At 37.3% G+C, this 27,667-nt stretch overlaps 1 protein-coding gene across 8 annotated transcripts in view; it reads right to left on the bottom strand.

The window, feature by feature from the left end:
- The window catches only part of VTI1A (vesicle transport through interaction with t-SNAREs 1A), a 294,539-nt gene that overhangs the window by 222,447 nt on the left and 44,425 nt on the right, over positions 1-27,667 (bottom strand). For 4 of the 8 annotated variants that reach the window (XM_084903415.1, XM_084903417.1, XM_084903418.1 and 1 more), the window contains exons 4-6: positions 11,897-11,974; positions 5,479-5,499; positions 730-814 (exon numbers count right to left, since the gene is read on the bottom strand). In XM_084903415.1, the coding sequence (XP_084759541.1) occupies positions 730-814; positions 5,479-5,499; positions 11,897-11,974 (184 nt within the window). The remainder of the gene's footprint in view (positions 1-729; positions 815-5,478; positions 5,500-11,896; positions 11,975-27,667) is intronic. The other 4 variants (XM_084903421.1, XM_084903416.1, XM_084903422.1 and 1 more) reach the window with 1 other exon arrangement.

Raw genomic sequence — 27,667 nt, 5'->3', positions numbered from 1 at the left:
ACAGTCATTGCATGAAACATTTATAATGAAAAAGCCTGCCTATTTTGAGTAGACGAGTCTTAGAAGTTCAATTAGGGCTGTGCTTTCTGAAAAGAATCACTAGTATTAATCCGAAACAAAAGTATTATCACGTACATTAGCACCGCTGCTAACTGTGACTTTTTTTTTTCTTGATATCTGATTATAGGCTCTGTCCAAGATTAAAAAACAAAAACAAAATAAAAAAACAACACAAAAAACAATACAGGATGATTATTAGAAATCACTTCAGACACCAGGATAAATAAGCAAGGTAAAGGAGGAATGGTTACTTCTTCCTTCGCCCTTAGGTCACAGCATTTAGACTGATTAAAATGTTAATTTTTACATGTGAGAAATACACGTTAACGGAGCAAACAACTGGAGACCGCACCGTGTGCCAGCAATCATCGCAGGTGGGTAAACTGACAACATGTAACTGTATATTAAGACAAATGTAGAATTTAGACAAAGTATTCCATCTCTTTTCAGATACAGACTTTTAAACCTCAGGAACTGTTTTCAGTAGATGTCATGCCTTTTAACTTGAAAAAAGATAAGCACAAATAAGCTCCCAATTGTCTCCCCAATATGTAAACCACATCTCGGGCTGCTGTCTCCGCTGCTCCTTTGAAGTTACCCTGAAATGTCATGTGTTGTGAAGACTGCTGTGCATAATCAAGACAATTTGCTCACTCTCAGAATTCTTACCGGTTTCCACTGCTATTTGGTACCCAGCCTCTAGTCTCCGAGATGACCTTTCCAGCCTCTCTGTGTTATCGAGCAGATGTGCCCTCTGAAAAAGGAAAAGGGAAAAAATCAGATGGCCCTCTACAATGTTATTTTTTGCCTTAAAAAAAAAAAAAAAAAAAAGATGCTTTGTATGTCCTAACATTTTGGAGGGAGGGGGGGGCACTCAAAACCCACTAGAGATAATTTTTAGCAAATCTTCCATTGTAAGAACCACGACAATGGACAGATTTCCAATCCATCAATCGTGTATGGACCATCCATGTTTTTTGTTTTAGAAGGCAGACTCGTGCTGTGTGTGGCTATGATAAATCTTACTCCAAAACGCTGAAAAATGTATTAAGACCAGGGCTAACTGGTTCTCTCCTTTCTCAGCAGAGGTAGATATATGAGATATTTACAAAAATCCATGCCCCTTATTTTACATTTATTTTGTATAAAATACAATCATTTAAAACACTCATTTGTTCCTTTGATTTCTGCAGGTAGTAATTTTAAAGCAGGAACTTTATTTTTAAGAAAATGTCCCTCTATTTTGGATGTATGTCAACATGCCATAGAGGACAACATATGCTACTAAAACAGAATACTAAACAGCAGTTCTATTAAGATAGCCACCAAGAAATAAGTGGTACATATTCCTCCATGCACAGAGATGCACAAAATTGTGAATTTATACACTAGATTGAAGGTAAGCTTTTGACACAGTGTTTTAGACTATGGACTAATATAATAATTACATGTACTCCTTTATATTATATTAAATTGGGCAACTAGAGGATCTTCTCCAGATTCTCAGCTTCTAAAACTTTCTCTTCTACAATGAGGTTGGGTTCTTTGAAAAACCATGATTCTATACCAGATCTATTCAGGTTGACAAACAGATTTGCAAAGTTATCACAACTGTGAATGGGTAAAAACATGTGAATGCATATGTGAATGTGTTTGTGTGCAGATATGTCTATGTTTGATACTTAGAAATATATAAATATGCGTGTGTTTATTTGTGTATATGCATACATGTATTGGTATCAATTAGTATTATAGCTTAACCTCTCAAATCAGTTTTGGTATTTGGTCAAAAGAGAAATATTGCAAGCACAACTCCTACAACTTTGTGTTGTTGACAGATGTCACTTAAAATAGAAGAAAAGCTTCCTAATAATAATAAAAAAGGAGGTGCCATGCGCATTATCTGAGTGGCTGTCGAGTGAAACGATCTACCTTGCTCTAATGAGCCCCCATGGATCTTGGAGATGCAAGCTGTATTGACATGCACACTTAAGCTAATACACCTAGACCAGTGCCTCCAAGCTCTAGCAGCCAGGGATGCTGACAGAATATCTCGCTTCCATCTTCAAAGAAAGGAAGTGATTAGTATGTTATCATTACCATTCAAAACGTGATTTCCTTATTCCCTCCCGGCATAGGTGACACATCTGAGATGCGGCCAGACGTTGGAGGCAGCTAAAGCCACATCAAAGCTTTCCTTGAAATTTTTTTTGGGGGGGAAGGGCTGGGCGGGGGTGGGGTGGTGGTAAGAATCATTAAAACAATGCATTTAGAACAGAGAGATAGGACCTGATGTGAAGGTCAGGAAAGCTGCAACAACAGCCTATAATAATTAATAAAGTCATTTCATAGACGGTGGAGAAATTAAGAGAAAACTTCCCCTCTGGAAAAGAAAAAAGCTAAACTAAATAAATAAAAGGGAGGAAGGAAAGCTTATATCCTGGAAATGCAAAAATCACTAAAGGCTGTAATTGAGAAAACGAAAAGCAAGGGGATGTGTGCGTGTTTGGCATTGATGACCATTTTTACAAGAAAATTAAACATTTTACTCCTGTTGTCGAAATAGCTTTGTCTTGATTCTCACTACATGCAGGTTTGAGGGGAACAGCCTCACTCCTCTCTGAGTATTGTTTTCTACCGTAACAAAGGACTTCATTTCAAACTGGCGGCTCTCTAAAAAGAGATCAAATTTGTGAAATCAAGGGTAATCTGAATTTTAATCCAGAGTAACAGAACAAAGATTTTTAGTTCATTTACAGATTGGATGAAATCCCTAAATTGAAACAAAACATTTAGCTACTGTAGATTTTTTTTTAAAAGTCCAAGATCAATACTGGAAATTGACAGTCTCATCAGATGATTATATATAACTTAGGAAACAAAGCATTTAAATGTGGGATGGTTTTTGGGATCCCATGAAATGGGAACAAATCAGATTATTCTGAGCATGGCTATGATGGAAAGTATATTTCTAAAAGAACTCCCACTTTTAAAAAAAGAATATCCTTCAATAAGGGAGATAGCTCCTCTCCGGGCCGGTGCGATTCTATCGGAGTAAATGTGCACACAGGAGGACTAGCCAGTTCCCAGAAGCCTTTCCCCAGGACCTCACTTTGTATTTTGGAACCTCTTAAGTCAAGCTAAAAACAAGTTCTTGTAACAGCTGTGCTATTTACATTGTTCCCTTAGTTGTGCTTTGCCCCGGTCTCTGAAAATAAAAGGACGTACACTACAGTAGCAGCAGAGGCTTTCAACTTGCCCCCACATTCCATCCCAAACTCATTCTCTCACCCTTTCCTCAGCCCTTTCAAAACAGGTAAGCAAAGCTGTGCAGCAGCTTCAGACAGAGCCCGACTTGTGTGAGGAGCTGTGCAACGTGAGAGCTGGGATGCAGGACTGAAACGGAGCGCCAGGCGCAGCCAAAGCCAGCTCAGCTGCCGTGCTCACCAGCCTGCCTCCGAGCGTGCCCTGCTCCACAACTGAGGCGGAAAGAGCATCATCACGGGGAAGGGATGGGGCATGCTTTGCTTCCAAACACAACAAACATCCTGTTTCAGAGCAGACGAGTGCCTGTTTTCTTAGGATAGGTGCCAGAAAGAAGCGTGGGGTACATTCAGTTTGATTCCCATTAGAATCCTGGTTGAGAAACAAATTCTTCTGAGGAAACCATGTACCAATGCACTGTCGTCACTGTGACCTGCCCCATAAATATCAACGCTGCATCCATTTCAAAGATTGTTAAGAGACCATTTCAGAGTATATTATTCCATTAGTTGAGTGGCATCTTTCTCCCAGGTACAACTGCATTGCAGGTTACGGTTTTGGCAACGTGCAAAACAGATGAGACTGTTGTGATAGGCACCAGGAAATGTTCAAAGAAATGCAGAGGTGATGTTAGCATCTTTTAGAATTAAGATTGCAAAGTCCACACAATTCGGCTGACCAAGAACAACAAAAAGAGCCTTCTGTCAAAAATGCCCATTGTGATAAGGCACATACTTTTATTAATTATATTCATTGCTAAATTTAGCAGCCAGGGCTTCATGTAGTGGATTTCCTTATACAGAGCTTTTCAAGTCGATTGTTGGTTCTAATAACATTTGAGAATTCAGATTCTTCACCTAAGCATGGACATATGCAAATACACACAAGCAGATACTGTCTTGCAAAAGAAATAACATGGACGCATCACTCCCTTAAGGAAAAATCTATATGTCAGAGCTGCAATTGATTATACTTGTTTAGTGTATACACATCTGCTTCAATGTAGGGAAGATTAAAAAAAATGCAAAAAGGTTAGAGGGTGCGTGTTTTGTGCATTTTCACCCTTCATTTTATATATCATTATTAGTTTTATTCAGAGAAGACATCACTCATGTATCTTCGATCACAAGAATTGTTGAAAACCACTATCTACAAGCCCCTCTACACTAGCATTCGGATCACCTTGAGAAAGATGGCATAGCAATAAAAAACTTGTAGGAAACTCTGAGTCCATGCAGACCAATCTGAACTCAGAAATAATTCACAGTACTCTTATGATCATAGGCAACTGGACAATTTTTAAACTGCAATAGGGGCCGTTATTTTATGCTCTAATAGAAAAGTAGCAGCCTCAACCTCTCTCAATAAAGAACAAGACTACTCTATCTCTGAAAGCAAAGTTGATGAATTTGGTCTAATTAAAAAGAAATACAGAATCATTCAGCATTTCTAGCTGATATGGGGATAGAATTATAAGCACTGCTGTAACTCTGTGCTGGGCCGCACAAAAGTGTGCGGCTGCGCTATGAAACAGGTCTGCAAACTCAGGAAAGTGAGAACTCACTTGGGTGCTGTTTCCTGCGGAAAGGAATGTGTTTCACAATGACGAGAGCATTGGCTATTTTAGGTATCTGTGTACATAGGCTAGTAGTGCATTTATAACATATGTGTGTTTCCCTGAAAGGATAATAGATTCATGGTATTTTAGGATGAATTTTGGGTAAAGCAAAGAAGCTTATTTAAAAATAGTTTTCAGTACAGTAACTCGGATTGTCAGAAAAAAGAAATGAATCATATTGATTTCTTTATGAAACCAATACAAATAAAACAAATCTGAAGTTGGCCTACATTAAAACTATTCTTGGGTATAGCTTTAAGATATTCCTGTTTTTCCTCCATTTTTGTCTTTGAAAATATGAATTTCCCCCTGATGCTAACAAACAACAATGATCACTGAGACAAGCATAATTTGGATAGATGTGTTTTTGAAAGATAATCAGCAGAGAATATGTCTAGCAATATAATCAATACTTTTGCTATGTGCATATTTTCCTGGAAAAATGAACCCAAAGATCTTACTCCAGATTTAGAAACTCAATTTTATAAGGAAAAGCAGAATTAAAAAAAATAAAAGGCAAGCTAAGAAATACTCACCTCTTCACGTAATTTTATCAACTGCAACATGAATGCACAAAAAAAAAAAAAAAAAAAGATAAAAAGGAAAGAAATGGCAGGAAAGAAAGATCAGTTGTGTGACAGGATACAGAATTAACATTGACAATTTATCTGTTTACATGTTTAGCATTTAAAAATCACAGACAAACACATTAAAAGAACCTAAACATAGACTACATGCAGAGTTTTTTGAACGAATAAAGATCACTTTCTCACACTGTCACATTCAACAAAGAGAATAGTGTGAAATTCTCTTTTAAAGTACATCTAAGACACCATCATGAAATAAAGGGGAACGACTTCATAGAAGCCTATATTATAAAGAAAGAAAACAAGTTTACTGTTCCTCTCTTCTAAGAATGTACCACTGAAAAGGTTTTGTATATACAAGTTTTCAGGATGTTTCTCGATTTTGAATCTTGACAACTGATTTCCGATTTTACCCACAAATGAAAATGATTAATAGTTAATGCTTTTGTCCCAATCAGTATTTAAAACAAATTATCCTGTTAATTAATATCAGACCTGTACCTACCCTAGTAAAAATATTGCATTAGGAGATAAATTTATTTTAACTGAGAATAAAGCATGCTAGGATGGATAATATTTAGGATATGGTATCAGAAAATATTTCATTATCCTTGAAAATATTGTGTAGGTTAGAGCTAATTTGTAGGTATTTGTTTTGCTTCAGAGGCTACTGCAGTCACATGGTGTTCCAATTTTTTTTTTTTTTTATGTTTCTTTATTTTTCAGTCTTTTTCATTTTGTAAACTGGGCCATCTCAAAGCAATGAGCTCTCTGACTTCATTTGTACTGCTCTCCGTTTTCACTAAAGACAGAACAAACTACTCTCTACTTGTTAGTTAATTGTCGTAGGACATTTTAATTCTCCTTTGTAGAACATTTTTCTATTTGCCTTAAATATAACAATAAAATAAGCTGCTTAACTTTTTAGATACCAGGAAATGGATATACCATATGTCTGACTCATTCTTTGTGTGTGTAGGTGTGTATGCTTGACAGTATTATACAACACAAATGTCATTGTTTGGCTGAGATGGCTTCTGCAATGAACAGAAACTGAAACCTGTGTCGTAAGAGACTATTAACCACATTCTAAATCTGAAATGTGCATCCTCAGCAATTCAGATCCACAACTGATAATTTTTAAACATCCAAATATCTGTAACATCTGTTATAACACTTGACATATGCAGGCCAATAAATTAAACTATTGCTTTGGGAGAAACGTGCTATGAATTGCTCACTGTAAGTGTCTCTGAAAGTATCATGTTTACCATAGCCCGGGTTTCTCAATGCTTAATGCTGTTTTTGTCTCCAATTCAAAGAAGGCGGCATACATTCCAGCCTATGCTGATATTTCATTTGTTATATGAAAAGTATTTCAAGCACAAAAGAATGAGTTTTTCGGAATTGTTATGAAACACATAAAAATGGGTACAGAATTTATTACATAATGTCTCACAGTGCATTTAGTGAAAATGAAACTTTTAATGTCATCTTTTCAAAATACACAAGAAGTTGCCATTATTTTTAATTAATAAGCTTGCTCACTCTTTCAGCAACATCCATTGGGTAGGAGTCAAGGCCCTCACAGTTTTATGTGGAAGTGAACTATTCTTGCACAGAAGAGGTATAACATTTGAAACTCAAATACCTGGCCTATCATATATCGGAATCTTTCTCTTTGCTCTCCGAACATCATGGAAAAAAAGGCAAACATGCATTCTTGGGAAGAGACGATCTGGGAATTGATCGCACAGCTATCTTTTTCTTTCTGGGGGCACCATTCATCACTTGACTATGATACTTAAAGGGCCAAAGTTTAAAACTACTCCTCAGCAATGGAGACCGTTTGGGGCATGCCACCCTGCCATAATCAATGAGTGTTTCAAATGCTCCCCATTTGTTGTTTCAATAGGTTCCAAACAAAAACCCGTTCTATCTTGTTTGTGCTGCATGGCTGCGCGCAGGCTCTGCGCCGGATTTGTAGTTAAGCTAGGTAAGGGGAGGGGTTTTAATCTCTATCTTTTTTTTTTTTTTTTTTTAAAGGCCTGAGAGTTTTTATTCAAATAAACAAAAGATGGGCTATATTTGAAAATTAATGCTTAGACTGAACTGGAAGGAGCGATTTCTTATTTTATGGAGTTACCAGCTCCATCAGAGACCACATGAAAGTGTACCAATGCCTCCACGTTGAGTTATGATAATCAACATTTTTTTTTTTTTGAAACAAAGAGGTGATTTTCCCCCCTCCCTCCATGCAGAATTTGATACAAGAGGTAATCTGTTCCTTTGTGGGCTGAAAACAAAATCTGGTTTATGCTGGTCTGAACCAGCGGAATCTCTTGTGGGTAAGCCTTCTGCTGCCTGAGCCTGAAATCCAACCTGCGCCTGGAGCATGTGCGGCCCATGCCCGCCTCCCAGTGGGCGCTGCATCACGTGACCCCCAACGCCCCAATTTTTTTATTTATTTTTTTTTAAAGCTGATAACGCGACTAGCGTCTCTGTCCGCATACAGATAACGAAGAAATGCTGAACTCTATTAAACGCCCTTTGCACATTATCGTGGGTCGAACACACAATTTTCTGAACTTATGATGACAGTCTATTTATTTGGCTATAAACCCTCAGCACGTAACGAACAGATTTGTGCCTGGTAATGATCTGCTCTGCCAGGGCTATATGAAATGATACCGACCTCCTTTAGATCTCGGGGAATTAAATTGACCGACTTCACCCCCTGCTCTGGGGCTGGAGTTTGCCACACTTTATGCACAGCAAGCTCAAATCGGAACTTACGAGAACCTCGTCTTAAAAAATTAAGCAATCCTATCTGCTAGCTATTGCTTTGCCACCCAACTTTTGGCACGTTTGCAAATAGCCTACTCTTTACAGATCTTTCTTTGAACCTTCTCTTTAGGATTTACTCACATTTCATTTACTCAGGCTTACTCATTGATCGATATAATTTTGCATAAGGGAAACTGAGAGACTATTAGGGTTCAAAGGATTGCTTGGAACATTTTATATGCTCCATTATGACACTTTACTATGAAGAGGATTTAATTGTATAAGATGGTTTTTGTTTCTGTGTGTTTTTTCCTTTGCTGAGAATGGTCTTTATGAACCTAAATCAAGATAACAACTATTAAGGTTTCCATTGTTATATTTAAAAAACTCAATTCTCTCAAGTTCTAAAACGTTGCTCTATGAGAAACATGACGTTTTAAAAGAATAGAATGATAATGCCTAAGACAGCAATTGTTGGAAAGCTGATGACCCAACAATAGTACTGAAATGTGCAAAGTAGGTAGTTTTGTCCCATCTTTGTAAATCTGGGATGAACTATATTTGGATATGTATGAAATGGATAGAATCAGAAATAAATTTATAGAAAGCAATTAATTTGGAATTAAATGAAATTGTGTACTGCATGAGGGGCATTTCCAATCATGGTTGAAATATATATATATATATATGTATATATATATATATATATGGAAATTAATATACTCTATAGTTAATTGGAAGACTATATTTATGTGTATAAACAGCCAGGTTTTAAATGCCTAAGAAAAAAAAACATACACAATCATTATAAATGGCCAGAATGAGAAATAATAGCTATGGCATTGACATTTTTGTAAACCACCACCAAAAGCCACAATAGGGATGATATGTTTACTGCATAAAAAGTAACTAACTAGTCAGTAGTTTACCTATTTTAACCATTGCTATGAATTATTTATTATTTCTCATCTATAATTTAAAAATTGAGATATATCCCAATTTCAATGAAATAAATATTGCTATTTTTGTCTCATTTTGTTTACTTGCAAGTTTTCTCTGTACATTAAAAGTTTATGATAAGCCAATAAGTTCTGAAAAATCAATGTTTCAAAAATTAACTGGAATAAAAACTTATTGGTGGGCAGAAAATATTTTCTTATATAAATTACAGATAAGCCCAGAAGAGCCTACCTTCTCTGCCACTCAGCTATAAAAACTAACATGAAGAGCCAACATAAAATCCTTTCTTCCTGTAGGAAAAGGCTTCTGTTTTAATTCCATAGTCTGAATGAATACTGACGCAGAATAAAGAGTTATTCTCAAATGAGCATTCCTGTTTAACATGTTTTAGTTGGAGTGATTTTAATTTCTATATTATGATAAAAGGACCTAAAACAAAATTTAATTTCTTCAGTATAATAGGGAATTTTTTTCTATACCTGGTAACTAAATATCCAAAAAGTTAAGTGTGGTTTCTTTGAACTTTTCAAACCTAATTCAAATTTTAGACGGAAAAGTTCACATAAGTAATAATCTAACCATTACATATCCATGACTATCATTTATCATACTCTATTTATGGAAGTGACAGGTCCTTATGACTAAACTTCAGGTTCTCCGAGCACTTTCAGAATGTGTAAGTTTGATTTATACAAGTCCATGGGAAATCTCTGTGTAATCATTTTAAAGTGACAGGGATATAATTTGCAAAATTCAGAAAATATGAACTCAATCTATTTTTGTGGAATATTTTTCTTTAGGCATAAAAAATCATACCCATATGCACGTAAGACAAATGTTTTAGGCACATAAAATGTCCATTAAGAGAAGTGAACATGCCTTAAAAAAAAAGAGAGAGAGGGATCCCTGTCATATACTACAACATCCATTACAATAAAGGAGTGTGAGTTAGACAGGGTACCCCTTCCTTTCCCTTTCCTCTCTATTAGGCAGTAGTTTCAAATGAGAGAAAGATCTATAGCTTTTTAAAGAACTGACATGAGAACTACGCATTCACTTTTTTTGTAAAAAAAAAAAAAAAAAAAAAAAAAAAAAGATAATGCTTTCTCTGCAGTAAAGATAGGAAATAAAATTATGATTCACTCAAATCAAGAGATATGAGCAACCTAAGTCTCACTTAAAATAGGAAGGAAATATTTCTTTCTCATTCTTATATTATTTAATCTATTATGAGCAAAACCCCTTTCTCTCATCACCCTTTTCTGTTTGATGTGCTCTATATAATTTCCCCCCTTACAAGTAGTTATTCTTACATTTTAATCAGGAAAGCTGAAACCCCCAGTCAAATCTTAAAATGTTTACATATCCGAACTCAAGCTGATAACATCCAAATAGGGGATGGAGGGAGATCTTTTCATCAGCTCAGTGATCCTTTTTCCTTTTTTGGGGGGTGGATGGATGGGGGCCTTAATTACATAAACAACACCCCTGTTTATACCATTAACATTGCAGTAAATAGTAACATAGTTTCAGCATATGTAGAGCTACAATTTATGTGAAATGGTAAATACAATTATGCAATTTTTACAATGTGTATGAATAAATTATTTATGTTTTACAATCTTATTAAAATTTTGGTTTACTCAATGAATGATTTATGTTCATTTTTATTTAGGCAGAGCAGAGACCTTTATAACACTTGCCAAAGTGACATTAATAAACATGTTCAGTTCTTGCTTCTGAAGTTCCCTATCATTTGTTTCCTTTCAAAGTATCTTAAGAGAATCAGTCACTACGTTTGTTTGAGACATTTAAAAAAAAAAAAATCAATCTCAGCACCGAGGTTCTTGAAACACTTTTTAAAAGTCATACGTTATCTATATGAATTAATGAAATCTGCAGTATTAATTCAGAGGAAGAAGTGGGACATTAATTGGGCTCAGGACACTACTGTATAACCCTATGAGAATTGACAGCCAAGTTACGGGCCCTTTTAAGAAGAAATTGTACCTTACTTTTTGCTTGTGCAGATCTTAAATTGCAAAACGACTTTTCCCATTATTATTATTGCTATTACTTTTATTATTTCACAGAGGCCACTAGCTCTGTATGCGCATCCCAGTTTCACACTGGTACTCGCAATTTGCATTTTACTGAATGTATTTTTAAGAAGCGACACAATGGGAGCCTGGGCTGCCCTGTTGAATTTTGAAAGCTTACTTTCATTTGTTTTGCTGCGAGTGTTGATTTAATTATACTGCATTATTATCAAAGCCACATTGTGTACCTTTTTATTCCTTTTACATGTGTTTGAGGTGAGGACCTTGGCTTTGTCTGCAAACAGTGTGTTTCAAGTTATTCCTTAAGTACTAAATAATAAAGAAAGGAGAAGAAAAGATTTTTCTAAAAGATAGCAGACAGTGATCCCGAGGTAAAGGGTTAAATGTAAGATCTCCAAGAAACATTTTGAAGTTGATTAAGACTCCAGCTTTGCATTAAACAGTATCACTTCCACATGAGTTGCCGCTAATGCTGTTAAGGAGCAGCTTGAGAGCCCAGTGAGCCAGTGACCTCCTTCACCCTCCAGCCACCCACCGGGCCTTCCTGATTAGCATTCTACCTGGCTCTCCGAGGAATTCCCGTCATCCCCCAGGAGCTCATTGCGCACTTCGTCACTGTAGGCGATCCGTGACCTTTTCTGTAAAACAAAACAAAAAGGGAGAGAGCGAGGGGAACGTTAGAAAGTAAAGGCTTCGGAGCATTATTGGTATCAAGGCTGATCATCTCAAACCTCGAGAGCCCCCTAATGGAAACCTATTTGCTAAAACCTGCAAACCAAAGTTGTGTAAAGTTCTTGAACTTGAGAAGTTTCATGTAAATTAGGTGGTTTTCAAATGCCAATAATGAAAGAAAACTGCACTGTGTAAGGACTCCATTAATAATCAAAGTGGATCCGAACTGGTATATTATTCCACACATAGCCATTCCAATAAGAACACTACGCTGAAGGAAATTCAGCTGCATAGATTGCAATTAAAACAAGGAGAGTATATGGGGCTCCGTAATAGCGTGGCAAAAAATGGATTTCACAATTACAAGTCTTTTAAAATCTCCAATTCTAGGATAATATTATATCTGCATGCATACACTGGAATACTTGGAAATTTGTACATCTATATTTCATTATTGTGATGTTACTTAACCAAAAATAGATGAAATTTAAAAGTCCAACCCATTTTGGGACAATAATTAAAATGTCTCTAAGTCCTCTATAAATAACTAAGAAAAAGTATGGCAGCGTGTGTGTGTGTGTGTGTGTGTGTGTGTGTATGTATATGTGTGTGTGTATGTGTGTGTGTATGTATATGTGTGTTAAAACGAATTACATTTCCCAATACTTGTAAATAAAAGCAAGTAGGCTGTGAGTCAACTTCTCACAGTCCCAGTAAATAAAGACAAGTGGTCCATGAGTCAAGGTTTCGCACACTGAAATTCTGTTTTCCAAGAAGTCCCCTTTACTTTTAAAGTCAGAGGGACATGTCCGCAAGCAACTTGTGAATTATCTAAATTGCACACATTTGGAAAAGCTAAAAGGCTCGGAAGATTAGCTGGGCAGCTGGAGTGCCGTGCTCAGATGCTGCTGCGCATCGCTACTTCACACCCAGATGCAGATTTACAGGCGACTTTGCTGCCTTTTCTGCGTCTGAACTAACTAAGCAATCACTGTTGACTGGAAAATGGCAATCTTTTTCTCACTTCGGGTCTGCAGTGGAGAACTTAAAATTTCTCACCTGTCCAATTGTGATCCAAAAAGTTCCTGCAGTTTGAAAGGACTAGTCATAGTCTGTGAGCAGAAGTCCACAAGATTTTTAATTCGACTTCTAAACTAGTGAGTAACCCTGCTTTGCCACAGAGAGATCATAATACCTTAAACGTAAACTCATAGTAGAATTTAAAAGGATTTTTGACAAGAAAATCCAGTAGACTTTAAATCATTTTCAAGTTGCAGCCTTTCTCAATTGTGGCTGTTATCTGAACCATAAAACACAGAAAATTATTTCGGTAACGATTTCTCTGAATTCTCCCAAGAATGATACGTAAGAGAGAATTTAATTTATTACATGGAACAGAAGCCTTAGGGCATTAGGGCTTACTCTCTGGCAGAACCCAGTTGAAGGGCTGAATGGAGTATAAATAATAAATACATAAATCTAGGTACTCCTTTATTATTTGGGGTGGGGGTGGGGAGGAGGAAGACAGCCTCATGGTGTTCTAAAGGTAGCTTTGGTTAAATTAGACTAGAACACTGGGGTCGACTTACAGCTCGGTGCTCCTTCTATCACACAAAATTTCCTCACCATTGTATTGCCCTCTGGATACACTCAGGTAAAAGATGCAAAGAAAATGCAAAATGTTTCAATGCAAAGGAGATGATAGCATCCCATCCCTGCCCTGGGTCTCTACCCCAAGCTTGCCTTCCCTGCTGCAAAGTCTAACTTACACCTCGGCAAATGCAGTAAGTCTGTAGGTAGAGAACTACAACCAACAATGCTGCAGAGAGGACGAGGGAGAAAAGTTACGACATTGGCCTGAGATCAGTAATGGCATCTCTATCAGACATTCTCAACAACTCAGGAGTGACCCGCTCATTGACTTGTGAAAATGCCAGACTTCTGACCACCACAGACAGCATGTTCATGGGCCCTGCTTCCCTTACTGTGTTTACTGGAGCTGCTATTCATTAGCTGTTTTTATTAACTTCATACAGAATTGTATAGAAAAACGTAAGTTACAAGGACAGTGTACTTCCTAGCCTTACAGTAATTAGATCAAGCCCAAGCGTTCTTTTGCCCATATGGAGATCCCCACTCTGGTCATTTCAAACTAGCGAAGCCAAAGTATTTTCCAGCATTAAAGGAAATGAGAACCTTTAAACAGGCTGTGGTATCAGAGCTGCCTCTTTAATTATTCATCTCATCACGATGGGGGACTAAAACGTTCCCCAGTATGCAAGAATTTCACATGGAGATTGTTTTTGTTTTTCCCCTTTCTCACCCAAATACCAACAAATTGGCATAGATTGTTCAATTACATTATATTCTTATTTTGATTTACTGTGCTTCAAACGCGGAACATTGCAAGCATGCATCCCTAAACATCTCATCTTGTTTTGGTTAGAATCTATTGCTTTTGAAAATCAGCCATTAAGAGTGTACTTGCTCAGCAACAATGGGAGAAGGAAGGATTTATCCACAGTTGAAGGGTGGTCCCCCTATAAATGCCACTCTTTATCACTGGGATGGTAGACACTGGTCATTTGGATAGCTTTCTGGATGTAATTAAGCAAATGATATGCTGAGTTTACAAAATGTGCTCTAAAAAGACTGGCTTCTACTAAAGAATGAAAAGATAACTCATTTCAAATGTCAGAAATAGTTCCTCATGAAAATGATACAACCAATGCTGGAAACGGAACACTTTACACTTGAGTATCATTTTATACTTGAAAAAAACAAATCGAGACTGGTTTGATTAAGAATTTTGGGGGCAGGAACCAGGTGGCAAGGAGCAATGGGGGAAAGAGGGAAAGACACCTGTAATACTCTCAACAATGAAGATTAAAAAAATTATATTTAAATGCCGGGCATTGGTATTTTCTCATAATTTTTTTATGCTTTGAAATTTTAAGTGAACTGATTGTAATCAACCATAATTTAGCATGCAGGATTGTCATTAAACTAAATGAATACAAAAAAAAAAAAAAAAAAAGGTAAATTCGTCTGGGTGAAAAACCGCTTATTTTATGGATATTTTCCCTCAAAAAAATAAAAAAAAATCAATAAATTATTTCACTTTTATGGAACTTTTAAAAACCACACTCTACCTTACTAACTACTATGTCATACTTTAATTTTGAATATTTAAAGTTAATGAAACTGAAACATCTCCCGTAGCTTGATAAACTAACTGAAATAATTCTACTTTATTACCAACTGTATAAAATCTGTACTTTAGCCAAATGCAAGCATGAGAATTTGAGCTGGAAATGTCACACACTCAGCTACAGTTTGAAGGAACCCAATTCATAATGCATTTTATAAATAGTTAATGACTTCTATACATAAGCTAACCAGGCAAATCAAGAAATTGTCAACATTTTTAGTCTTAGTTGTCAGTTACTACTGACTACTGGTGCTTTATGTGTGGCTTCTGGAGAAGACAGAAGCTCTGTGCAGTTTGTAATCTATTGCAATTTGGGGGTCTGTACCATACGGGTGGAAAAGCTGCAACTGACAATATTTGCCACACACACACACACACACACTCACTCACTCACACACTCACACAATTAAATACAAGAGCATTCCTCACTTTTAGTTGTGTTTGTGTAACTTACACACTTAGGTGAACTAGACACAATTGGATGGAAAAATCTACAGACCATAGATGAACTTCAAAAATAAAAATTAAAAAAAAATACGACAAGTTAACAACTGATTGTTATCCCTAAGAAGTTAGATGCACTAAGTTTTAGTGGGTATTTTAAACTGATGACAAAAGTGAGTCTATGAAAGTGAGAATTTCAGATTCCAAGCAGTTTTCACTTGGTCTATGAACAGAACTTTTGCATACTAAGAGGCTGATTTCTTTAAAGTCAAGTTCAAGCAGATAGCCTCACTCAGTTCTATCTGGCCATTTGGCTTATAACCATCTACTTGACCCAAGCCTTAGCATTTCCCAACTGAAATGGAATATACTCTAGACAGGCACTGCTAAACTAGACACAAAATGAAAATTAACTTAGCTTTCACTGATTAAGACTTGTGATCTGGGATACCGCCTCCTGTGTGATTCTACATCTGAAACAAGGTATGCATAACCAGAAGGAGGATTCTATGGCCCACCACTAGCATAAGCATAACAATGAAGTTGGGTTATTACCAAAGCGTATATGAGAATTTAATTTCCAAGGAGTGCACATGGCAAAGCAATTGCTTAAATTGCCTCACCTGGGAATTTAATACAATGTTATCATCAGACCAGCCACATTGTAAATAGATTTATAATGCTTTCCATGTGCTGCACTCTGTTGCATATGAATTAAGTAATGATCTGGTATTACAATAAAATCAGCTAGTTCCCACACCTGGCAGACAGGATATTTCACTAAATTAATACCCATACAGCTACATCACAAGGCATGGGAGCGGAAACCATCTCCAAGGCATTCGGTCCGAGTTTTCCAGGGAAGGCAAACACTCCATGGTTATGTACAATGTCGCTATGTTGAATGGGCTGCTCAAGGCAATCTGTGTGTAACATCTGTATCACAGAATTAAGACTTTCTCATTCCCATTCAGTTTTGGCCTAATTTTCTTCATTCAGTACTTTAATTACTAATCAGCAATCCTCAACATTTGCAAACACGAAGAAAGGCCTTTATTCTAATCTATGTGCTGCAGACAGCCAAATAATTGATACAAAGTGCAGTATGGTTTTGGTAAGTAATGAAAGAACAGCTTGTCCTAATTCCTAATCAAATTGGTCTATAGAAGAAATGGTTAATAGATTTCTCCATAGGTCTAAAACAAATTACCCAGTCTGGCCAGACTTTTCCATTGCCTTCTGCATGTCTTTCAGTCTCCATATATTTAATAATGCTCAAGGTTACCAGGTGATACACCTATTAAAAACTGTTATGCTTTCATAGCCAAAGAATTTAACTGCTCTAAAGAATTTAACTGCTCCTGTTATAATTAACACTCTGGGATATCTATAGAATACCGTGAAATTATATTTATTAGCTAGTCATATAATTGCTGGCATTCATTTCTTACCTAATTTTACCTGGTTCTAATTAAATAATATCATACTTCCGTAATGCCCAGATGGCATTTTCTAAAATGCATCTATCTTTGGCACAAAGCATTCCATTTTTAACCTCACTCCCATTACTCCGTGGCCACGTTCAGTTTTTCATCCACACTCCACCATTGACCCAGGCCTTAAAAAGGCTCATCAGTCCAGAACAGGAAATTTAAATTTTTGGAGAAGAAAAGAAAAAGGAATTAGTGAAATTTTGTTTATCACAGTGTTCTCTGTGTTACGTTAATTTCTAGCAACAAGCGATTTCAGATTAAAATATTTCATACTACATGATTTAGGTAAAGGCAGAGTAAACTGTTAGGCAAATGTCTGATCCCTGGAAAGTTGTTAGGATGAAAAAGCACAGGTCCTGAGTGAAGAGAACAGAGATAACATTTCAGTATGTGATCTTGGGCAAATGACATTTCCTGAATATCAGTTTCCTGAATCTTTTAACGAGTGTTGATAATATTTATTTCCCAGAGGATTTAAATTCTATATACAAGTGAAAACCTGTCCATAATACCTTGGTTATGATAAGCCTGCAAAGGATGTTCAACTAAATATTAGCTGGTAACACTGGAAAAGATCCAATAAAGCCAGAACACATACAGGGTTGAAAATACAAATTTGTGCATCCTTCCTAGAAAATGCTTTGCCAATACATACCACAACTAGCTTTAAGAAGTTCATATTATTTAACCCAGCAATCCCACTGTACTGTTTTGCCCAATTTCCTATTTTTGCTGCTCCAATTTTTGGGCAATTTTTAATGGTAAAAACTTTACTGCCTTTCTTGAACGATATCAGAGGAATTAAGTTGCAATCTGTTTCTTCTAAGTAATCATTTCACTAAACATAGCTTGCTCTTGCTCCAGGGACTCTTTAGAGTTAAAGGTCAAGCTCATTCGCTGGAAACTACACATGCCACATGTCACCAACGCTGCAGTGTTAATAAAGGGAAAACACACTTTCTATCCACCATAAACTCATGGCCAATGGACCATATGCAAGCCACGAGAGAGAAAATGCTACCCTGCTCTGCTGTGAGGCTGCCAACAGTTGAAAAAGCAGGTTAGCCTGAGAGCACTGAAACAGCTCATTGTTCCTGAGTATGCAATACCGGGAGGAGATATTTAAACTTTTTTGGGGGGAAATTTTTTAAATATGAATGTCTTTGTATTCTGATCACTCTCACTTATTATTTTTGCTTGTACTTTCAAAAGAGATTACATGTTTGAAAAGAATATTTATGTTTTTTGCTATAAAAAAAAAAGGTAAAACATACCACATTTTTTTCTTTAAATTTAGCTATCATGTCACATGTGAATGCATGCCAATGTGCAACCCACATGGAATAATAACGCCACTTGTGATTTGCAATGCTAGGAGAGACCTTTATTTACACTAGGAACTCCAACCACACTGCTGCTACGTCATGTAATGATGTATAAAACAGAAATCACGCAACTGCACTTCTTCATTTCCTTCTCCAGCAGGTTTAAACTTAAGCCTGAAACGTAAGTTTAGCATTAGTGTTTCAAAATGCAGCGTGAGTGAGTTAATACCAGGGCCCCACTTGCTTGCACATGTTTGTATTTACGGCTTTGACACTGCTATTGAACACAGTGTGGCTGTGTCTTAAATCATGTTAGCTTGTCAATCAATAATTAAGTTACTTCATTCAGAAAATCAGCTCATGATAGAATGCCCAGATGTTGTCCACATCTGGAATAGCGTAAGTACGCAGAGCAGGAAATCTAATTCTTGAAAGTCTTTCTGAATAAAAATAAAAGAACTCCATAGACTGTATTTGAAACAATCAGAATATCAAAATGTTCACTATTTTGTTTGAGTTTGATAATCACTCCCACTGGAAAATGATACTCTGCTAAATGAATGCTATCGAGCACATGGCTCAGTTGTATTTTTAAAAGAACTACTAAACAAAGTACATACACTTATACATTTAAGTTGTATCTGTGTTTTCCTATGTAACCTGCTGAGCATCAGGGAGGAAAAGTGATCTGATCCTTCATTGAAATATCTGTCAATAGCCATAATTTCAAGTGATCTAGATTTCCAAGAACAAACAATCTTCAGGGTTCTGTGTAACTGACACATAGTATGTCTCTCACACACTTAGTAACACGTAAGTGACAGAATCTTTTAGTTGGCAGTGACCTGAGGCACCACCTAGACCAGCCTACACATTCAGATAGATGGGTGATCAGTCTACGGCCACACCGCAAGGAAAGACCAGGCAGAACGAGGGCAGACTCATTTCTCAGTGCCAATGCTCTAGTCACTGAACCAGACCACCGGGGCAGGTGGGGCTGTCTTAGGACTCACTCCGCAAGGTCAGGTTGCCTGCACCTTTCACCCAGCTCTACAAACTTAGCATCAGCCGGTTAGCCTGTAGATTTGGTCCCTGGTCACCCTGCTCCAAAGTAAAGAAACAAAAACCAAACCTTTACTTCTGGAACATTGACAATAAATTAGAAAGTTCAAGGGTGACAAATGCTTAAGGTAGAATGTTTTATTTGTCTGATCTCAGAGGGTGAGTCACAGCCACACCTATGGGTGTAGTTAGATAGATTTCAAGATGAATCTTCAAAGGCTACGCCATAAAGCAACAATAATCTACCCACAGGGTAGGAAAGGAGCCTCACCAGTTATTAAATGTGTCAGGAATTGCCTGCTTACCCCTGGGATCTGGTGACTCCCTGTGTGGTTACTCTAAAATTCTATGTTGGAACCAGCCATCTCATGGGCAAACAATTTTTACAATATGTTTTTCCTGGTACTTGCTTTCGGACCCATGTTGTGACAGATTCTTTATTACAGAATATGCTGTGCCACAGGGAGGTTGCAGCAATACAGAGATGTACGGTGCACTTTTTACTGCTTTATGAACATAGCCAATAAAACTGTGATGCTTAGGCAATAAAACAAAATTCTTTGAGCCCAAATTCTCTATGAAGACATTCTGAAGATTACTTCTTTAACAGGGTGACCCAAAGTATCTTCTATAATAATAAAAGCGTAATAGGCTAATTAGACCGGACGTTGAATGACCTTCCGGTGTCTGCTGAGGCTGCAAGAGCCAAGCCCCTTGCACAAATTTTGTGCACTGGGCCTCCAGTTACATAAATAAGGTAAGTATAAATGTTCATACCTGATTCATAAACGTGTTCTTCCTAAAAATTTCTCCATTTTTAGTTGGATAGAATAAATTACTGCCTACTCACAGGCTTTGCTTCATCAATTAAATGTTCTTTCTCTTGTATCTTCAATGTGTCACTCTTTTAAGAACATAAACATTTTTTAAAAAGCTTTATATATTTTAAAAAGTTATTTTACCCTATAATACTCCCCAACTAATGCCCAATCTCTTTTTATCTTTCTCTTCCTAGTCAAGTTTCTTGAAAGAATATTCTACAAGCATAATATCACATATTAATGTCCTGGCCACTCTCAACTAAAAGCAAACTGAATTCTTTCTTACCTGGCCAGAGGATTCCCCAGGATCACCAATGGCTTTCAAATTGTCAAAATCATTGGCCGCATTTTTGAAATAAGCTTTTAATTTTAGAATAGTTACAGAGTTACAGAAAAGAGGCAAAGACAGTACAGAATTCCCGTATGATCCACATTCAATTTCCTATTATTAACGTCTTACATTAATATGGTACATTTGTCACAATTAATGAGTCATCTGTTCATTATTATACATCATTATTAACTAAAAGTCCATTCTTTCCTCAGATTTCCTTAATACTTAGTGGTCTTTTTCTCTCCCAGGATACCACCCAAGATTCCACATTGCAGTTAGGAGTCACGCCTCCTCAGGCTGTGCTGGGCTGTGACTATACCTCTGACTTTTCTGTGATGACTGGGGCAGTTTTGAGGAGCACTGGTCAGGTGATTAGTAGAATGTGCCTAATTTAGGATTGGTGTGAAGGTTTTTTTGTTGTTGTTGTTGTTGTTTTGACTAGACTGGGCTGATAAGGTTGGGGGAGGAAGATCACAGAGGTAAAGTGCTATTTTCATCACATCATTTCACAGGTATATACTAGCAACATGACTTAATCACTGTTGATGTTGACCTGGATCACCTGGCTGAAGTGGTGTCTGTCAGTGTTCTCCACTGTGATGCTCCCGTTCCTTTCCCACGCTGCACTCACTGTGCATGACCCACATTTGTGGCGGGGGTGGGATGGGGGGTGACGCTCCATGTTCCCGAGGGAGGAGAATCTACATTGTTTACATTCTCCTGCATGGGGGATCTTTCTATTTCATCTTCATTCACTCACTTATTAACATCAGTTCGGACTGAGGGATATTCATTTTATACTTTGGCTCATAAGCCAATATAATTTATTTATTGTTATTATCAACTTTGGCCCCAATAGCCACTTTTCAGTCCTTTTCTCAATGAACCTCTTGATAACACCTGACATTGTTGACCACTTCCACCTTAGCAATTACAGACAAGCTTCCTTTGACATTCCTCCTGACCCTTCTGGTCTCTCCCCAGTCTCCATCATAACTTCTCTCAGTCTGCCCCAGGTCTCCATCCTGACTGAGCCACCTGACCTGAATGATCTCATCGAACCCAGTGTCCTAATACTACCTACAGGCGGACAATGACATGTTTTTTACAGATTCTGCACACAGATCTAATTCCTACTGGGCGCCATACATCACCTAAAGGCACATCGACTTAGACCTAACACAGTGGGCAGTTCCTTTCTCTATATACTGCTGCGCTCCTTCTGCTGTCCCTAATTTGATATTTTACCACACACGTGGACTCCCCAAATAAACATCCAGCAATTATCCCACTCTCTCTTACTCCCCCATATCCAATCCATCAACAAGCCCTATGGATTAGATCCCATTTTTTACAATATCTACAATTGGAGCCTCAAGCCAAGTTTCCAGGATGTCTTTTTTTTTTTCTTTTGCACTAGTCGCAATTTTTTCCTCATAACTGCCATTATACATATTTCATCCCTCTTTTGGCACATGAATTATATCTGAGAGATACTTGTATGGAAGACTGACACCTTTTTTGGCAGAGGTAAGCCAACAGGTACAAATTCTCGGCTCCTCATCTTGGGGAGTAAAGGAGACCCCTTCAACCCTACCTCTGGCAAAAATATCAAAGCTATCAAAGAATCCGTGTCTAACGATAGAATGTATTTCAGAATAGGCATGTTAAAATAGAAAGCAAATTCATTCGACAAAAGCCAACACATACTATGGGAAAATGCTAAGCAACAGACTTCTCTCCAACTTTACAAGTCAATACATTTCTCTTTAATTTCACATATAGGCATCTCTCATATCAGCTGCTTTTTTGTCTTCCTCAGTTAGATAGTCCCATCTTTTATTATGTAGAAGCGAAAAGACGCCCATTTCAAAGGAGAGATGATGTGCATGCATATTTCTCCTTTGTTTGTCTGATTTGGGACCTGCGGAATATGGATTACTTCTGTTATCTGCGGAAGAAGCTCTGCTATGAGGTTGGTATTCAGTTTGCTTTTATCTCCGAGACCCCAAATTGCACCAGTAGGCAACAGAGGGCACTTATCTAGATTGAACTGTCATACAAATAGATTTTTGTCAGCCATTCAATTTGTATCGGAGAACATGCCAACAAAAACAAACCCCGGCAATTTAGAACAATAAACCTACCCTCCACTGACAGGAACAAATTGCTGTGTTTCAAATGAATAAGAATTACTACAGATCGCACCTCCTGTGTGTTGGCGTTACAGAAAAGAAAAAAAAATTATTCTGGGAACTAATTTTGTCTAGTTTTTCTGGCAGAGGTCTAACAGAAAGCAAGCAAGCAGTGTGGTTAACACTAATAAACATGTAAGAAGAAACACACTGACAGACAGGAATTACACGTTCTCAGAAGAGAATGAGGCTGTCTAATAAAAGTCCAAGTCAACAGTCAGTGGCCACGTGATGAAGGTAGCACTGCACTGTATTTTGAGTTTGTTTTCTGATCTGGAGTCCTCCAGGAAAGCAGGGAACACCTCGGCCCACAAAACAGTCCGTTTGAGTAGCGAGACCATCATTCTCCAGGAGCCTACATTGATTCTGGCTCCCTGTCTTCATGAACAAAGAACATCACAAACTTTAGGGAGCTGACCTCACCACAGTTCACCCTCATCTCTTCCACATCTCAGAAAAAATATTCAGAGTTGATCTATTCAAACTTGGTGTTAACCACAAACAGTAAAGACGTTGATAAATGACATCAATAAAAAAAATACAATAATAAATGTCTCCTCCCCTATTATTTTTATTTCTCTTGAATCCTGTTCCCTGTTTCTATCAGCTGCAGTTCATTCTGGCACTAATGCAGCTACACTGACAGTGAAATCCAGTTTTAGACTTGTGGCATCAGAAACCGCTGAGGGAAATATACAAACATTCAAGTCCAGCCCTGGGACTCCATGTCAAACTGAAACAGAAAATAAACAAACTTCATCTGAACCCTTGTAATTTTACTAAATAGAAGCCTAACTAGTTCAATTATTCAAGCACTAATATTTACATTGTGAAATGAGTTTTCTTCAGTTAAAATTATGTAACAAGAATTTAGCACCTTACAAATTTCTATAACATGTCAAATGGCGAAGCTATAATATTATGTGTTGTTGTAACAGGTGCTTTATGTAAAGACCTGGGACTTTATTAAAGGACAGTCTGAAGAAAAAAAAAATCAAGATACCAGGCATGAAAAGGACTTCATGAATAGTAGCTAAAATAGATAACAGGACAAAAGGAAGGTAAAATATAACGCTTCAAGTTGCCTCTATATGTTGGCAAATAATAGGGTTGAGAAAAAAAATTATTCTTACTTTGAAGAAAGTTATAAAATCACATTACTTTAAAAACATGCACAGATGCATGATGTATGCAACTTACTTTCAAGTGGCTTAGAAAAATATATACATATAAAGGTAGAGAGAAAAAGATCAATAGAGAAGGCATACATAAATGATAAAGCAATTGGAACAAAATGTTAATAGGTCAATCTAGTTAAAGAGTATATGTACGGTTTTTGAACTATTCTTCAAGCTTTTCTGAAAGCTTGAAAATATTTCCCAATAAAAAGTACAAAATAGTTTCAAAGTGTGGAAAGATTATTAAGAGAAGGAAGTAGTGGTGTCTGATACACTAATCTATAACTGGCTAATATCTGAGATTAGCTAAATGTCAAAATAAATCCTCAATTAAATAATAGTTAACATTAAACAAAAATATGAGAACATTATTCCTTTCAAATTCAGACAATATGAACTGTTCCTTTTTACTAGATATCATGCATTTTCCACTTTTTCAGTAAAAATACAAGATTTTATTTGCAGTTTTAAATGAGCATGGACTCCAACTAGTACTGCATGGTCAGAGGAGTTCTAAGTCATCCATTCAAAGTAGTACCTACCATTTAGAATGGTTTGGCAACACAGTACATAGCATTTCGATCTGAATTTAATGTTTTGAGGATAATAATTCTAATTAGATTGTTTAGCAGAAAATAAATTACTAGGATTTACAAAAATGCCTAGACGAACCTAATCGAATCTCCTTGGAGTGTTTTGCAATAACATAAGCTCTTTCACCATGCTCTTACGTCATTCTCTAATGTTCTTGAAGAGAATACAAACTTGTAAATAGTTAGGCATGTGCCCACTACACTTGGACTTGATTTGGCAACCAAGGTATTGCTGATCAATCTAATTTTGACTGTGATAGCCCTGGACAGGGGCTGAATGTAATTCTATTCTCTGGAAAGAACACAGCCAATTTTGGCACTCTATAAATATGCGATGATAATAGAACCTTAGGGCTAGAAGGGACCTTGAGAGGTTGTCCCGTGTGTCTCATTCCTGACATCACTGCATCCTGAATGTATCCTATAAAGACCTCAGGAAGGAGGTTCCTTAGCTTTCACAACTGATGATTGCCAACAGTCATTGGCTGCTGTCAGGGATGATTTCCCTAAATTAAGTGGAAGTCTATGGTACCATAGTTACAAATACAGCAGAGACCAACAACAGCTGTTGACCGAACTTGACAGAGAGTTCTTTACAGATTTGAAGACACTCAACAAGTTGAGTGTCTTTCCATCCAGGGAAAATGATCTCAGGACCTTTCTTCACCTGTCTCATTTTCTAAGCCCTTATCTGAGGGGCCTGAATTTATCTGAATTATCTTTAGGCATGGTGGCCCGATTGCACTCAGAGATGGACATTGAGAGGTTCTTCCAGAGTTTAACACAGACCAAAGTGGACCCAATCTTACGCATGGTATGTAACATTGAGGTTGTTCTTTTTTTCTGTTCATTCTTATTTCTGCTCTGTACACATTTAATATCACATATATACTTTGATTTTTATTTGAGTTTGGGGCTAGTTTCTGTTACTCTGATTTTCTTGTCCTTTAAGGAAACAATACGATAAATTATAAAGGCCTCAATTTGGACACCTGATTAGTGAGGATCCAAAGCCCTTTGTCCTTTTCTAATTGAGATTAATAAGCAAGTGTTTGGCCTAGCCGGCATGGCTCAGTAGTTGAGCCCCAAGCTATGAACCAGGAAGTCATGATTTGATTCCTGTTCAGGGCATATGCCCAGGTTGTGGGCTTGATCCCCATTGGGGGGAGTGCAGGAAGCAGCTGTTCAATGATTCTCTCTCATCACTGATGTTTCTATCTTTCTCTCCCTCTTACTTCCTCTCTGAAATCAATTTTTAAAAAAAGCAAGTTTTTGAACTCCTCTGTCTCAGGTCTAGCTGAAGTAAAGTTTATAAAACAGCTAAGTATGGTGTTAAACACATACTAGGAATTAAAGAAAAATAACTGCTCTGATTATAATAATTAACACCATTGAGAATGTCAAAAAGTCTATTCCTCTAGCACATAAAACTCTGGGTTTGCCCACAAAGCATGTTAATTTAAGATGGTCTCACACATTTTCCCCAACACGGACACTCAGGTCTACTGCTGGTCATCACCTGCTAAAAGCCAATTCCAGCATGTCAGCAGGGCTGAATCATCTGGGAGGGCTAAAAAGCATCTCCCCCAAACCTGAATAGGACATTTCCCCAAACCTAAAGATTTATATATATTATTGTTTGCTGCTAGACAGCTCAGGGCATCTTAAATCTGCATGTCATTGCCTCCTGTTGGCCAAACACCTGAACAGCTATAGGGTATATGCTATTTCCCAAACTGACAATGCTTCTGTAAGCCCTACCCTTTGAAGTGTATTATCTCCACCTTGCCTTAGGACAATTTGTGTTAATAAATAGCACAGGAGTCCTTAGACAAGGGGTAGTCTTTTGGCTCCTTTAGCTGAAGTCCCCTGACCCCCAATGCCTTTCAAAATTATCTTCCATCTTTGGACTCTTTCTTAATCTAAGCTTCAGCCCCTTTCTCCAGATTGCTAAACCCTTTGTAAGGCTGGCACAAGAACCCTGGCAATCACCCAGACTCTTGACTATAAAGACCAGGCTGACATTCCATTTTGGTCCCTCCTGACTCTTGGGACTCAATATTGTTTCCCATTATGGGTCCTTTTTTCCCCCCTTCTTCTTCTTTTGACTCTTTTTATGTATATTTGAACTGGATTTTCTGCTTTGAACCTCACTGTTTTACTTTTATTTTTATTATTTTTTACTTTTTTGAGGATTTAGGATCCCATTCATCCTTTTGCTCTGTTTCTAGAAGAGAAAATACTTGAATATGTTATCCCAAACTCTGAAAAGAATTCAGACAGTAATACAACACAGAAACTTCAAAGATAATGTGCTGGTTATCAGCACATTACTGATCAATATGAATTAAACTAGGATTCAAATCCCAGCTTTGCTATGTGTTATCTATGTGATTGCATAGAGAGTGTCTAACCTTTCTGAGTCTCAGTTTGCATATCTGCATAAGGGAAATAAAAATGCTTCCTTTGTCATGATGATTAAATGAGACTTGCAGTACGAATACAGCTGCATAAGTTAAAAGACTCCTCTAAGTAATCATTTTTTTCTTCTCCTACCCCTCTGGAGTAGAGTAGGTCGGTAAGGAACAAGAACAAATGTACTCTGAATTCTCTATTCTTGGCAAACCTAGAAAACACATAATTATTCATAGGTCCCAAAATATGTGGAGAGGTGTCTAGAAGCAGATGAGATCATGCAGAGCTACTTGGTAGAAGGTGACAAAATGCATGAAGGATGGTAACAGGACTCAACAATAGCTCAGCTCAAAAAGTGCCACCAAAGATACACTTTCCAAAGGTGAGAGCTCATTCTGAAGCACAAGCTCTATGCTTTGTTTGAAACAATGGATGCAGGAGCAGGTGAAAACAGGCTGCTGGCGGAAGTCCTCCTCCACACAGTTTGTTCAGAGGAGGCAGAGCTACATAAAAAATGACACAGGACTTCTGACTCCCAAAAAAATGTACAAAGCCACAAGAGAATACTGCTTTCACCTTCATAAACAG

Source organism: Pipistrellus hanaki (assembly GCF_964339955.1).
Source record: "Pipistrellus hanaki genome assembly, chromosome: 14".
NCBI classification, from domain to species: Eukaryota; Metazoa; Chordata; class Mammalia; order Chiroptera; family Vespertilionidae; genus Pipistrellus; species Pipistrellus hanaki.
Note: the sequence above shows the minus strand (reverse complement) of the source record. Positions and strands in the feature narration are given on the sequence as shown.